At 43.5% G+C, this 14,376-nt stretch overlaps 1 protein-coding gene across 6 annotated transcripts in view; it reads left to right on the top strand.

Annotated features, from left to right (window-relative positions):
- LOC106590765 (potassium voltage-gated channel subfamily H member 7) overlaps window positions 1-14,376 on the top strand; it is a 162,550-nt gene that overhangs the window by 48,832 nt on the left and 99,342 nt on the right. For 3 of the 6 annotated variants that reach the window (XM_045697655.1, XM_045697654.1, XM_045697660.1), the window contains exons 4-7: window positions 9,809-10,279; window positions 10,877-10,897; window positions 12,243-12,266; window positions 13,214-13,428. In XM_045697655.1, coding sequence (XP_045553611.1) covers window positions 9,809-10,279; window positions 10,877-10,897; window positions 12,243-12,266; window positions 13,214-13,428 — 731 coding nt within the window. The remainder of the gene's footprint in view (window positions 1-9,808; window positions 10,280-10,876; window positions 10,898-12,242; window positions 12,267-13,213; window positions 13,429-14,376) is intronic. The other 3 variants (XM_045697656.1, XM_045697657.1, XM_045697659.1) reach the window with 3 other exon arrangements.

Raw genomic sequence — 14,376 nt, 5'->3', positions numbered from 1 at the left:
GAACAGCTGGTGCTCTCATGCATGCTTCTGTGTTTCTTGCCTCGAAGCGCACATAGAAGTCATTTAGCTCGTCTAGTAGGCTTGTGTCACTGGGCAGCTTGCGGCTGTGCTTCCCTTTGTAGTCTGACAAGCGTCGGAGCCGGTGTAGTAGGATTCAATCTTAGTCCTGTATGGACGCTTTACCTGTTTGATGATTTGTCTGGGGGCATCGTGGGATTCCTTATAAGAGTCCCGCTCCTTGAAAGCAGCAGCTCTACCCTGGAAACAAAATATAAAATATTATTGACACATAAGTATTCAGCCCCTTTGTTTAGGCAAGCCTAAATTAGTTCAGGAGTAAAATTTGGCCTTATAAATCACATAAAAAGTTACATGGACTCACTCTGTGTGAAATAATAATGGTTGACATGATTTTGAAATGACTAACCCTTCCTCTGTCCCACATACTGTACATACATTATCTGTAAGATCCCTCAGTCAAGTATTGCATTTCAATCACAGATTCAACTACAAAGACTGAGCTGCATGACAGGAATGAAACTGCTCAGGGATGTTACCATGAGGCCATTGGTGATTTTAAAACAGATACAGAGTTCAATGGCTGTGATGGGAGAAAACTGAAGATGGATCAACATTGTAGTGACTCCACAATAATGACTTAAATGACAGAGTGAAAAGAAGAACACAAATATCCAAAATTAAAATATTCCAAAACATGCATCTTGTATGCAACAGGCCACTAAAGTAATAAAACATGGCAAAGGAATACACTTTTAGGCTAAAATACAACGCTTATGTTTGTGGCAAATCCAACACAACACATCACTGCGTAACTCCCTCCTAATTTTCAAGCATGGTGGTGGAAGCATCATGGTATGGGTATGCTTGACATCGGCAAATACTGGGGAGTTTTTCAGGATAAAAATAAATGGATAGGGCTAAGCATCTTTCAGCAGGACAATAACCTACAACACAAGGCCAAATCTACACTGGAGTTGCTTACCAAGAAGACAATGAATGTTCCCAAGTGGCAAAGTTACAGTTTTGACTTAAATCTGCTTGAAATAGTATGGCAAGACTTAAAGAGATAGCTGCCTAGCCATGATCCTCAACATGTTGACAGAGCTTGAAGAATTTTGAAAAGAATAATAGGCAAATATTGTACAATCCAGGTGTGTAAAGCTCTTAGAGACTTACCAAATAAGACTCACAGCTGTAATCGCTGCCAAAGGTCTTTCTAACATGTATGGACTCTGATTACTTATGCAATGACTATATTTTATTTATTTTATTTTTATTACTCTATAAAAAAAATATGAATTTGGATTCCACTTTGACATTACAGAGTATTTTGTGTAGATTGTTGGCCAGGTATATAATAAATTTTAATCCCACTTTGTAACACAATATAATGTGAAGAAATCTAGGGGTCTGAAATCCAAGGGGCAGTGTACATCCTCCAAAAGGAGAGACTGTATGAAAATCAGAATGAGTGTTCTAAGCACCTAAACTGCACGACTGCATATTCACTTTAAACCATCCATCTTCAGCAGAATCACAGCTTGAGGGAGAAGATTTTTTTTAATGCTTTCTATTCTGCCTTAGTGAGGATTGGAACCATATCTCTAGAAATCCGTCTCTCTTTTTACTTCATCCAAATTATTATTTCATTATAAAGTCACCATTTCACTTCAGGACTGGAGGATCCGAGTTCCATTTAATATGCAATGCAAATATTACTACTGTCTGGTATCATAGCAACGGGGGATGGTGTTTGTGCATGCACTGGCTGCTGTGCAGTGTTATCTGTGTGTGTTTGCAGAGAGAGTGTCATGCTCCCTGCGTGTACTTTTACTGCAGTGGGCTAAATCAGGGTCACACAGAGTGTTTCTTGGTAGTCTTAAACAAATCTACTTTGAAACAAAAGTATACACCTCACACACATGGTTATGGGCTTCAAATCAAATCAAATTTTCTTGGTCACATACACGTGTTTAGCAGATGATATTGCGGGTGTAGCGAAATGCTTGTGTTTCCAGCTCCATCAGTGCAGTATTATCTAACAAGTAATATCTAACAATTTCACAACAATACACACAATTCACACAAATCTAAGTAAAGGAATGGAATTAAGAATATATAAATATTTGGACGACCAATGTCAGAGCGGCATAAACTAAGATACAGTAGAATAGAACAACATACAGTATATACATATGAGATGAGTAAAGCAAAATATGTAAATACTATAGAGTAGAAGTCTATGTATGTAGGGCAGCAACCTCTAATGTGCTAGTCAAATCAAATCAAATCAAATGTATTTATATAGCCCTTCGTACATCAGCTGATATCTCAAAGTGCTGTACAGAAACCCAGCCTAAAACCCCAAACAGCAAGCAATGCATGTGAAAGAAGCACGGTGGCTAGGAAAAACTCCCTAGGAAAAACTCCCTAGAAAGGCCAAAAACCTAGGAAGAAACCTAGAGAGGAACCAGGCTATGAGGGGTGGCCAGTCCTCTTCTGGCTGTGCAGGGTGGATATTATAACAGAACATGGTCAAGATGTTAAAATGTTCATAAATGACCAGCATGGTCAAATAATAATAATCATAGTAGTTGTCGAGGGTGCAACAAGCACGTCCGGTGAACAGGTCAGGGTTCCATAGCCGCAGGCAGAACAGTTGAAACTGGAGCAGCAGCACGGCCAGGTGGACTGGGGACAGCAAGGAGTCATCATACCAGGTAGTCCTGAGGCATGGTCCTAGGGCTCAGGTCCTCCGAGAGAAAGACAGAAAGAGAGAAAGAGAGAATTAGAGAGAGCATATTTAAATTCACACAGGACACCGGATAAGACAAGAGAAATACTCCAGATGTAACAGACTGACCCTAGCCCCCGACACATAAACTACTGCAGCATAAATACTGGAGGCTGAGACAGGAGGGATCAGAAGACACTGTGGCCCCATCCGATGATACCCCGGACAGGGCCAAACAGGCAGGATATAACCCCACCCACTTTGCCAAAGCACAGCCCCACACCACTAGAGGGATGTCTCCAACCACCAACTTACCGTCCTAAGACAAGGCCGAGTATAGCCCACAACGATCTCCGCCATGGCACAACCCAAGGGGGGCGCCAACCCAGACAGGAAGACCACGTCAGTGACTCAACCCACTCAAGTGACGCACCCCTCCCATGGACGGCATGGAAGAACACCAGTAAGCCAGTGACTCAGCCCCTGTAAAAGGGTTAGAGGCAGAGAATCCCAGTGGAAAGAGGGGAACCGGCAAGGCAGAGACAGCAAGGGCGGTTCGTTGCTCCAGCCTTTCCGTTCACCTTCACACTCCTGGGCCAAACTATACTTAATCATAGGACCTACTGAAGAGATAAGTCTTCAGTAAAGACTTAAAGGTTGAGACTGAGTCTGCGTCTCTCACATTGGTAGGCAGACCATTCCATAAAAATGGAGCTCTATAGGAGAAAGCCCTACCTCCAGCCGTTTGTTTAGAAATTCTAGGGACAATTAGGAGGCCTGCGTCTTGTAACCGTAGCGTACGTGTAGGTATGTACGGCAGGACCAAATCGGAAAGATAGGTAGGAGCAAGCCCATGTAATGCTTTGTAGGTTAGCAGTAAAACCTTGAAATCAGCCCTTGCCTTAACAGGAAGCCAGTGTAGGGAGGCTAGCACTGGAGTAATATGATCAAATGTTTTGGTTCTAGTCAGGATTCTAGCAGCCGTATTTAGCACTAACTGAAGTTTGTTTAGTGTTTGATCCGGGTAGCCGGAAAGTAGAGCATTGCAGTAGTCCAGCCTAGAAGTAACAAAAGCATGGATTAATTTTTCTGCGTCATTTTTGGACAGAAAGTTTCTGATTTTTGCAATGTTACGTAGATGGAAAAAAGCTGTCCTTGAAACAGTCTTGATATGTTCTTCAAAAGAGAGATCAGGGTCCAGAGTAACACCGAGGTCCTTCACAGTTTTATTTGAGACGACTGTACAACCATCCAGATTAATTGTCAGATTCAACAGAAGATCTCTTTGTTTCTTGGGACCTAGAACAAGCATCTCTGTTTTGTCCGAGTTTAAAAGTAGAAAGTTTGCAGCCATCCACTTCTTTATGTCTGAAACACAGGCTTCTAGCGAGGGCAATTTTGGGGCTTCACCATGTTTCATTGAAATGTACCGCTGTGTGTCGTCCGCATAGCAGTGAAATTTAACATTATGTTTTCGAATGACATCCCCAAGAGGTAAAATATATAGTGAAAACAATAGTGGTCCTAAAACGGAACCTTGAGGAACACCAAAATGTACAATTGATTTGTCAGAGGACAAACCATTCACAGAGACAAACTGATATCTCTCCGACAGATAAGATCTAAACCAGGCCAGAACTTGTCCATGTAGACCAATTTTGGGTTTCCAATCTCTCCAAAAGAATGTGGTGATCGATGGTATCAAAAGCGGCACTAAGATCTAGGAGCACGAGGACAGATGCAGAGCCTCGGTCTGACGTCATTAAAAGGTCATTTACCACCTTCACAAGTGCAGTCTCAGTGCTATGATGGGGTCTAAAACCAGACTGAAGCGTTTCGTATACATTGTTTGTCTTCAGGAAGGCAGTGAGTTGCTGTGCAACAGCTTTTTCAAATTTTTTTGAGAGGAATGGAAGATTCGATATAGGCCGATAGTTTTTTATAATTTCTGGATCAAGATTCGGCTTTTTCAAGAGAGGCTTTATTACTGCCACTTTTAGTGAGCTTGGTACACATCCGGTAGATAGAGAGCCGTTTATTATGTTCAACATAGGAGGGCCAAGCACAGGAAGCAGCTCTTTCAGTAGTTTAGTTGGAATAGGGCCCAGTATGCAGCTTGAGGGTTTGGAGGCCATGATTATTTTCATCATTGTGTCAAGAGATATAGTACTAAAACACTTTAGTATCTCCCTTGATCCTAGGTCCTGGCAGAGTTGTGTAGACTCAGGACAATGGAGCTTTGGAGGAATACCCAGATTTAAAGAGGAGTCTGTAATTTGCTTTCTAATGATCATGATCTTTTCCTCAAAGAAGTTCATATATTTATTACTGCTGAAGTGAAAGCCATCCTCCATTTGCGAAGGCTGCTTTTTAGTTGGCTTTGCGACAGTATCAAAAAGAAATTTCGGATTGTTCTTATTTTCCTCAATTAAGTTGGAAAATAGGATGATCGAGCAGCAGTGAGGGCTCTTCGATACTGCACGGGACTGTCTTTCCAAGCTAGTCGGACGACTTCCAGTTTGGTGTGGCGCCATTTCCGTTCCAATTTTCTGGAAGCTTGCTTCAGAGCTCGTGTATTTTCTGTATACCAGGGAGCTAGTTTCTTATGACAGATGTTTTTAGTTTTTAGGGGTGCAACTGCATCTAGGGTATTGCGCAAGGTTAAATTGAGTTCCTCGGTTAGGTGGTTAACTGATTTTTCTCCTCTGACGTCCTTGGGTAGGCAGAGGGAGTCTGGAAGGGCATCAAGGAATCTTTGGGTTGTCTGAGAATTTATAGCACGACTTTTAATGCTCCTTGGTTGGGGTCTGAGCAGATTATTTGTTGCGATTGCAAACGTAATAAAATGGTGGTCCAGGATTATGAGGAAAAACATTAAGATCCACAACATTTATTCCATGGGACAAAACTAGGTCCAGAGTATGACTGTGGCAGTGAGTAGGTCCAGAGACATGTTGGACAAAACCCACTGAGTCGATGATGGCTCCAAAAGCCTTTTGGAGTGGGTCTGTGGACTTTTCCATGTGAATGTTAAAGTCACCAAAAATTTGAATATTATCTGCTATGACTACAAGATCCGATAGGAATTCAGGAAACTCAGTGAGGAACACTGCATATGGCCCAGGAGGCCTGTAAACAGTAGCTATAAAAAGTGAGTGAGTAGGCTGCATAGATTTCATGACTAGAAGCTCAAAAGACGAAAACGTCATTGTTTTTTTGATGTAAATTGAAATTTCCTATCGTAAATGTTAGCAACACTTCCGCCTTTTCCGGATGCACGGGGGGTATGGTCACTAGTGTAACCAGGGGGTGAGGCCTCATTTAACACAGTAAATTCATCAGGCTTAAGCCATGTTTCAGTCAGGCCAATCACATCAAGATTATGATCAGTGATTAGTTCATTGACTATAACTGCCTTGGAAGTGAGGGATCTAGCATTAAGTAACCCAATTTTGAGATGTGAGGTATCACAATCTCTTTCAATAATAGCAGGAATGGAGGAGGTCTTTATACTAGTGAGATTGCTAAAGCGAACACCGCCATTTTTAATTTTGCCCAACCTAGATCGAGGCACAGACACGGTCTCAATGGGGAAAGCTGAGCTGACTACGCTGACTGTGCTAGTGGCAGACTCCACTAAGCTGGCAGGCTGGCTAACAGCCTGCTGCCTGGCCTGCACCCTATTTCATTTTTGGAGCTAGAGGAGTTAGAGCCCTGTCTATGTTCGTAGATAAGATGAGAGCATAGTGATGGCTATTTAACAGTCTGATGGCCTTAAGATAGAAGCTGTTTGTCAGTCTCTCGGTCCCAGCTTCGATGCACCTGTACTGACCTCGCCATCTGGATAATAGCGAGGTGAACAGGCAGTGGCTCGAGTGGTTGTTGTTCTTGATGATCTTTTTGGCCTTCCTGTGACATTGGGTGCTGTAGGTGTCTTGGAGGGCAGGTAGTTTGCCCCCGGTGATGCGTTGGGCAGACTGCACCACCCTCTGGAGAGCCCTGCGGTTGCGGGCGGTGCAGTTGCCATACCAGGCGGTGATACAGCCCGACAGGATGTTCTCAATTGTGCATCTGCAAAAGTTTGTGAGGGTTTTAGGTGCCAAGCCAAATTTCTTCAGCTGTTGTGCCTTCTTCACCACACTGTCTGTCAGTGATGTGTATGCCGAGGAACTTGAAGCTTACCACCTTCTCCACTGCAGTCCTGTCGATGTGGATAGGGGGGTGCTCCCTCAGCTGTTTCCTGAAGTCCACGATCAGCTCCTTTGTTTTGTTGATGTTGAGTGAGAGGTTATTTTCCTGGCACCACACTCCCAGGGCCCTCACCTCCTCCCTGTAGGCTGTCTCGTCATTATTGGTAATCAGGCCTACTACTGTTGTGTAATCTGCAAACTTGACGATTGGTTTGGAGGTGTGCATGGCCAAACAGTCATGGGTGAACAGGGAGTACAGAAGGGGGCTGAGCATGCACCCTTGTGGGGCCACAGTGTTGAGGATCAGCGAAGTGGAGGTGTTGTTTCCTACCTTCACCACCTGGGGGTGGCCCATCAGGAAGTCCATGACCCAGTTACACAGGGCGTGGTTCAGACCCAGGCCCTCAAGCTTAATGATGACCTTGGAGGGTATATGGTGTTGAATGCTGAGCTATAGTCAATTAACAGCATTCTTACATAGGTATTCCTCTTGTCCAAATGTGATAGTGCAGTGTGCAGTGCGATGGCGATTGCATCGTCTGTGGATCTATTGGGGCGGTAAGCAAATTGAAGTGGGTCTAGGGTGTCAGGTAAGGTAGAGGGGATATGATCCTTGACTAGTCTCTCAAAGCACTTCATGATGACAGAAATGAGTACTACGGGGCGATAGTCATTTAGTTCAGTTACCTTTGCTTTCTTGCACCTGTACCATGTCACATATAGAGTTGAAATGTATTACATTTTGAGCTTGCATCCCAATATTACACATCACAGAAGACTGAAATATAACAAAACTGTTTGACATAGAAACACCAGATTTTTGGCAAGTTTAAAAAAAATAAAGTTTACAATTTATGAAATTATGAAGAATATGAATAACATTTCACCCATGAAGCCACTAAAGGGCCATTTGGTCATTTGACTGCAGGAAAGGCCTACATTGGAACTCAGAGTTGCATGAGTTCCACTCAGCGCTAATGTCACCTTTAAAAATAGTAACAGGCCAATGTACATTTTTTTTTACCGCAAATACTATAGGATATTGTCAGACGGCATGCTTAATTTGCTATACAATTAAGAAATTGATTGCTTAAAAGCAATTTATGTTTTCTGTGTGTGGGGAGGGGGGCATAAGGGGATATGCTTATGGCGAGGTAGACGTGTTGCCTTTCCTATATTTCCATTAATATATTGATTATGCACTTCTTCATTCATTTATATGATAGGGATGGATACAATTAAATCATTGACTAATTAAAATACCAAGAACCAGATGCATTCCCACTGAAATATGTGTTATTTTTTTATTGGAATCTAGCTTGTGTGTAAAAGTAACACCTTCAAAGTAAGTGTACACGTGACAGCGTCTAAAATTGGTCTCCTATTCCTCGTCGTGAGTTTCAACGAAAGAAAAAAGAGCTATGAGCACAGCAAAAGAACATTGCTGAACATTGTCAATCATCTCTCTGCTATTCCCCACACTGCCTTTAACAATTCAACCTGGAACAAGACAAAGGCGTGTGTAATGTGATGTAGCAGGCACGTTAGCTCCCTAAAGCACAAACATCCAGAGGGATATGGAGTGGAGAGTGTTTTTTTTAAACAAGTTTATGCTTGTTTTTTTTATTAGCTTTTAGATTTATAGAATAAAGTAATACTGCATCAGGAAAATGACTTTTGGAAATTGTGTTATTTTATTGAATTCTTCACTTATGTTTTCCGTTTTTACTTCAAATGTACTGTTTTAATTACAGAAATAAAGACGTCAATGTCTCCAGCAGTATATAGGTTGTCCTTTTTCCCCTTTTCCGTTACTCAGTGTTAGGTAAGCTTCTGTAAGGGTGCCTGGATGAGGCTGAGAAGACGTAGCCCACTGGGAATAACACGTGATTTCTGTTCCAGGAAAGAATGCTTCAGTAGAGTCAATGGCCCTTAGCTGGCGCTATCTGGCATCATCAATGTATGTACTGTATGTTCTGTTGCCATGGTGCGGTGTTGTGTTCACATACGACACATGTACTGTAACATGTTGACTGTGTGCACAGACTAATGATGGCATGTTTCTACAGACTAGGAGGAGAAAACACGCATGCCTCATAGTTCTGACTGGGATTGCAGTTTCAAACACGTGTGTTATGCCACTGTATATCTGTGTGTTTGTTAGGTCACCCGGAACATGTTATACATTTGAAATGAGATCCTCTGACAAGGCACCCAAAGTCCTTGAATACAAGATGCCTCCACTTCAGACTTCCTAGAAACGGAACGGTAACCACAAGGTTTAAAGTCGCCCTCATAATGCATTGACAGATTCATTAGTAACATCATTTGGACAAAGATGATCTCTTTCTTCTCTCTCCAAGGGTATTAATCAATCATAGGAAACCTGTTGTAATTTGATATTTTATGGGACTCTAATATATTAATGGTGGTTGCTTTATTTCATCAAGCGTCTGAATAATTGAAGGAAGCTGAAGATGGAAGCTAGGCCGTTGGGATGAGAGGCATTTGTTTTGATCTTGCTGCTCTTTTTGAAATAACTGTTGGCTAGCTCCTTTTGAACAATATTGGCACCCACTGCTTGATATCTGGGGAGTGAGCTGGAAACTGAGGGTAAGGTTTTCACTCCAAGGATTAGCATGAGCTACAGAGCATCTATCCAGTGCGCCATCTTCTCCTACTGGTTTCTACCTAGTCATGATCAAATTAAGAATTCCTCCACAATGAATGAAGTCATGATGAACCACTCTGAAAAGGGCAGAGTTTTGCAAAAACTATTTCTCTTATTGTTGAAAATATTCCAAGCATTGCTGTTGAACAATTGTACTCTCTCTATCTCTCCCTCTCTTTTTACTCTCTCCAGGGAAAGGTAGATTCTTTTGTTTCCGGCTCCCAGCCTTACACCTCCTGGGCATCAGTAAGCAGTCCCTCCCTCAGGAGGACCCTGACGCCGTCATGATCGACTCGCCCCGCCGCAGTGAAGAGTCGGTGGCCACTCGCGACTTCCGGTCACTGCCCACCCGGGAGAGCTGCAGCCCCTCCTACACCAACGACACGCGGACCCTCATCGGCCCCAGCCACTGCTCCACCCCTGTGTCGGGACCCCTGGACCACTCGTCCCCCAAGGGGCCCGTCTGGGACAGGCTGGTTCCCCAAGCGGTTCCCCAGGCCCAGCCTCAGACTGTGGGCACTCTGGCCCCCTCCATCTCAGGCCTGACCCCCACCGCGTCCAGGGAGAGTGTGTGTAGTATCCGGAGGGCCTCCTCCGCACAGGACATGGAGGGTTTTGGCTCCAACTCCAAGATGGCCTTCAGGGACCGACACGCAAGTGAAGGTGTGTAAGTCAACACCATCTCCATGGTCGGAAATGCTTGTCTCCATCCGCCTCACCCTGAGATGTTATGCTATATTAAATCAATTTGGCCTTGCTGTTCTTACGCAGTGGATTTGGTCCCAATCCCAACCATTGTCATCATGTGGTACAAATCAAATCTGACCCTGGATCAGTGAATGGGGGTAACTCCCCCACCTCAACTGTACCTACTCTTAGTCATCAGGCAGCGCCACATCTATCCTGACTCCTGAATTACCACATCTATCCTGACTCCTGAATCACAGATCACCTTTCCACCCACAGTCAACATGGGGGGTACAGTACAGCCCCAGACTCTCCCTGTCTCTGTACCAAGCTAATATTTCTATCCTTCCCTACACCATTGAATATGCATTTCTCATTCAAAGGGCCCCTGCGGTTGACACTGTAATATGTCTACTTGATAATGATAATGATAATGAATGGTGCGACGGCGATAGGGCTTTTATGTGGGTCGTCTTCCATCACTAGCTAGCTACGTACAGATCTGGAATCTCCTCTCACTCCTCCACCTTCCTCCCATCCCCCTCTCTCTCGCTCCACACTATGCAATCGCAGACAATGGTCGTAATATCAAAGGTAACAACCACTCGTTCCTTGATCATAGCACGGATATAGAATATATGGCCTGAACTGCTTGCTGCATGGATTTTTCAACTCAACAACATAAGTCTGTGATGAATGCTAGTGCCTGATTGATACATTTGTGAATTCCTCTGAGAATTCGCGGCATAGTAGTAGCATTATTCATGCTGTAGTAAGAAGTGACCTGTGAGTGCCCTGCAAGCTTGCAGATCCCTTCTGATAGTTCGGAAAAATCAGGCTGACTTTTGACCTGCCACACGCCTGCATGAAAACAAATCTTGCCTCTCATTTCCATAGAACAGGAAATCTATAATAATCAATGAATCATAATAATAGTTGCCTTCGCCTGCTGCCAATAGTTCCTTTTACCAAAGACAACTGGTAGGCTATTTCCTTTGACCTGTGTCAGACAGTCGAAGGGAATAGAGTGATGGTTTGTCTGTTTGCTTGAATAACGTCCTCCATTTTGTCTCCGCTTTACCAAAAAAGTATTCCAATCCATGACTACTTCACTAGTTATGGAATACTACTATTATAGATCAAAAACGTAATGATACAGTAATTAATTCTACCACAGGAGATTGATGGCACCTTAATTGAGGAGGACGGGCTCGTTTTAATGGCTCGAGTGGAATTAGTGAAACCATGTGTTTGATACCATTCCATTTCCGCCGTTCCAGCCATTATTATGAGCCATCCTCCCTTCAGCAGCCTCCACTGAATTCTACGTCACTGGAATGTTATCAAATGTCTGAGAGCCTTTTAACCTCCAGAAATGAATTAAATGACTGTACTTTCCTCTGAAATCAATCTCTTTACTAGCCTAAAAGTGCATTCTGGATCAATACCTACCAGAGGAGGCTGTTGGGAGGAGTTGTAGAAGGACGGGCTCATTGTAATGGCTGGAATGTTATTAATGAAATGGAGTCAGGCATGTGGTTTCCATATCTTTGATGTGTTTGATACTGTTCCAACATTCCATTTACAATGAGCCCGTCCTCCTATAGCTCCTCACACCAGCCTCCACTGATACTCCATTGAATATGGAAAGATTTGGAGGAGCATCTGTTAAATGTTATCAACTATTGTTTGTATTTTTAACTTTAGACCTTATGTCTCCAGTTTCCGGGATATTTTTAATTACCGTAACATAGTGGCCAGATTTTTTTTACCTCTACTAAAAAAAAAATCACTCTGATGTTGCTCAAATAAATGTCACATGACACTCAGGAAGTGCCTGCAGAATTATCCTGACCTTTGACCCCTCCCCTCTCTCTGAGGTCACTTCCTCTTTACGCTGCTCTCTACCTCCCTCCCTCTCTCTCTCCTGATTCGCTAGTGTCTCGGTCCTGGATGGCTGGGGGTATGGCTTGAGCTTTTCCTATATGTCTGTAATGCACACATACTGTACCGTACAATGCTGCTGTAGCATGTATTCAAGCTGCGCATGTCTTTTGTATGTGTAAGTATCACTATGTATTCAAGCCGCGCATGTCTTTTGTATGTGTAAGTATCACTATGTCTTCAAGCTGCGCATGTCTTTTGTGTGTGTTAGGTGTAAGTATCACTCACTGTATTCTCAACACTCGTTTGTGAAAAAGGCAGAATGAGTCATCCCTCCATCTTCTCCTTTTGGATCAACAGTTGACACGTTCCCTCTCTTTTCCATATTGCCCACAGTAGTTATACGTGTGACAGTGTGAGTGTTGTTCAACGTGGTGAGGTTTTATGGCAGTGTTGTACTGTATTTTCGCGTAGTACCATAGAGTATTTGTGGATGTATGAATCATGAAAGCCATATCCATATGGTATCATTGAGTCAAAACCTGATGACTGAGATGTAAGTATACATTTCCTTTGTTTGTGGACATCATTATTTCACTAAAAGTGTTCATTACACCAAGTCGGTCATTTCTACAGCTGTTGAATGGAAGGTAACAGGATCAAGCAGAGGGTTAGGGTGGATCTGTTTGACTCTTGTATTTCTACTGTTGTCCTGTGGTTGTTCACTTGTCTTGTGACAGCAATTGAGTTCACTCAAGAGCAAAAAACAGTTCCATACTCACGCTCCCACACGTAACAAATAGACACGGCAGCCTATTGACACACCTACCACATAAACCACACTTGAGGTCTCCTTTTATCCATTAGCATACCGTCAAACCGTCAAGCTGTATCAGGCCACACGTGCTAACATAGCCTAGTATAGCATCACCGCGCTAGCCTAGTATAGCATCGCCGCTCTAGCCTAGCTTAGCATCACAGCGCTAGCCATTTCCAAACCTCTCTCTCCATTAAATTCTCCTCCAGGATCCTTCAACCAGATCAAATCCAGTCTTCTGGGCTCCACGTCTGACTCCCACCTCAACAGATACAGCACCATCAACAAGATCCCTCTCATCACGCTCAACTTCTCAGAGGCCAACAACGACAAAAAGTGCCCCTCCCCTCCATCCTCCGAGAAAACCATCATAGCCCCAATGGTCAAGGACCGAACACACAACGTCACCGATAAGGTCACACAGGTAAGAGGTCATGAAAGGCCCTGTGCCTTGTGCTCAGTAGATTTGGGGCTCACTGACATAAGCCAAGATGTTGGAGCTTCACTCAATCAAGTATAATGTTGGAGTTAGAATCCATTCTATAGAATCTGTTCCATACAGAGGACATGTCTTTTCTGTGTGTTTGTTCTGTACAGACAGTTACAGATGTATAGTGTGCTGTAGCTGGATGTACTATTACCTCATTAAATAATCACATGAATAGTCATCTGCCCCAATGTTATACAGTAGAGAGCGGTAATTATCCCCGATGAGGACAGATTCTCTTACCAGGGCTCAGGGATACACTCTAGTTACACACAGGTTAGAGGTCATCCTCACCATCCTGTCTGTCTGCCTGTCTGTCTGTCCTCATCCTGTCTGCCGCAGTACAGCAACGCCTCCTTGTGTCGGTCCCTATAGGGGTGGAGGGAAACCAGGATGCCTGTGTGTACTCCTGCCTGCGTGCTTGCCTGTCTGTGTGCGCGTGCGTCTGTGTCGCTATGGCAGAGCTGGTTGACCTTTAAGATCTGTCAGGGCCACTTTGTCCAGAACAGACGAGGATGTTGCTGTTCTACTGATAATGTGTATACCAGTGACGGTTGGTACCGTTTAAGATGGGGGAGGATGATTATTTTTTTTAATGAGCATGGCCTTATTTCTATAACAGCATATTGGATGACTGTCATTCATAGTCCATTCACCCAGTTCAATGTAACATCGATAAGTTTAGGCTACTACATGATACTGTACCCATCATGAGGTTGCTACAACCTAGACGATGAATTCAAGTTCACAACGTAGGTGCATAGGCCGAGAGAATTTTGAGTAATCAAGGTGACAGACAGTGACACATTCAATACCGCCTTGTACACTCTTGCCTACAGCTAGCTAATCATTAGTCCAGCAAATGAAAATGAGAGTTTCTGTTGG

This window comes from Salmo salar, chromosome ssa16, assembly GCF_905237065.1.
Source record: "Salmo salar chromosome ssa16, Ssal_v3.1, whole genome shotgun sequence".
Taxonomy (NCBI): domain Eukaryota; kingdom Metazoa; phylum Chordata; class Actinopteri; order Salmoniformes; family Salmonidae; genus Salmo; species Salmo salar.
This window is presented reverse-complemented; position numbering and strand designations above follow the sequence as displayed.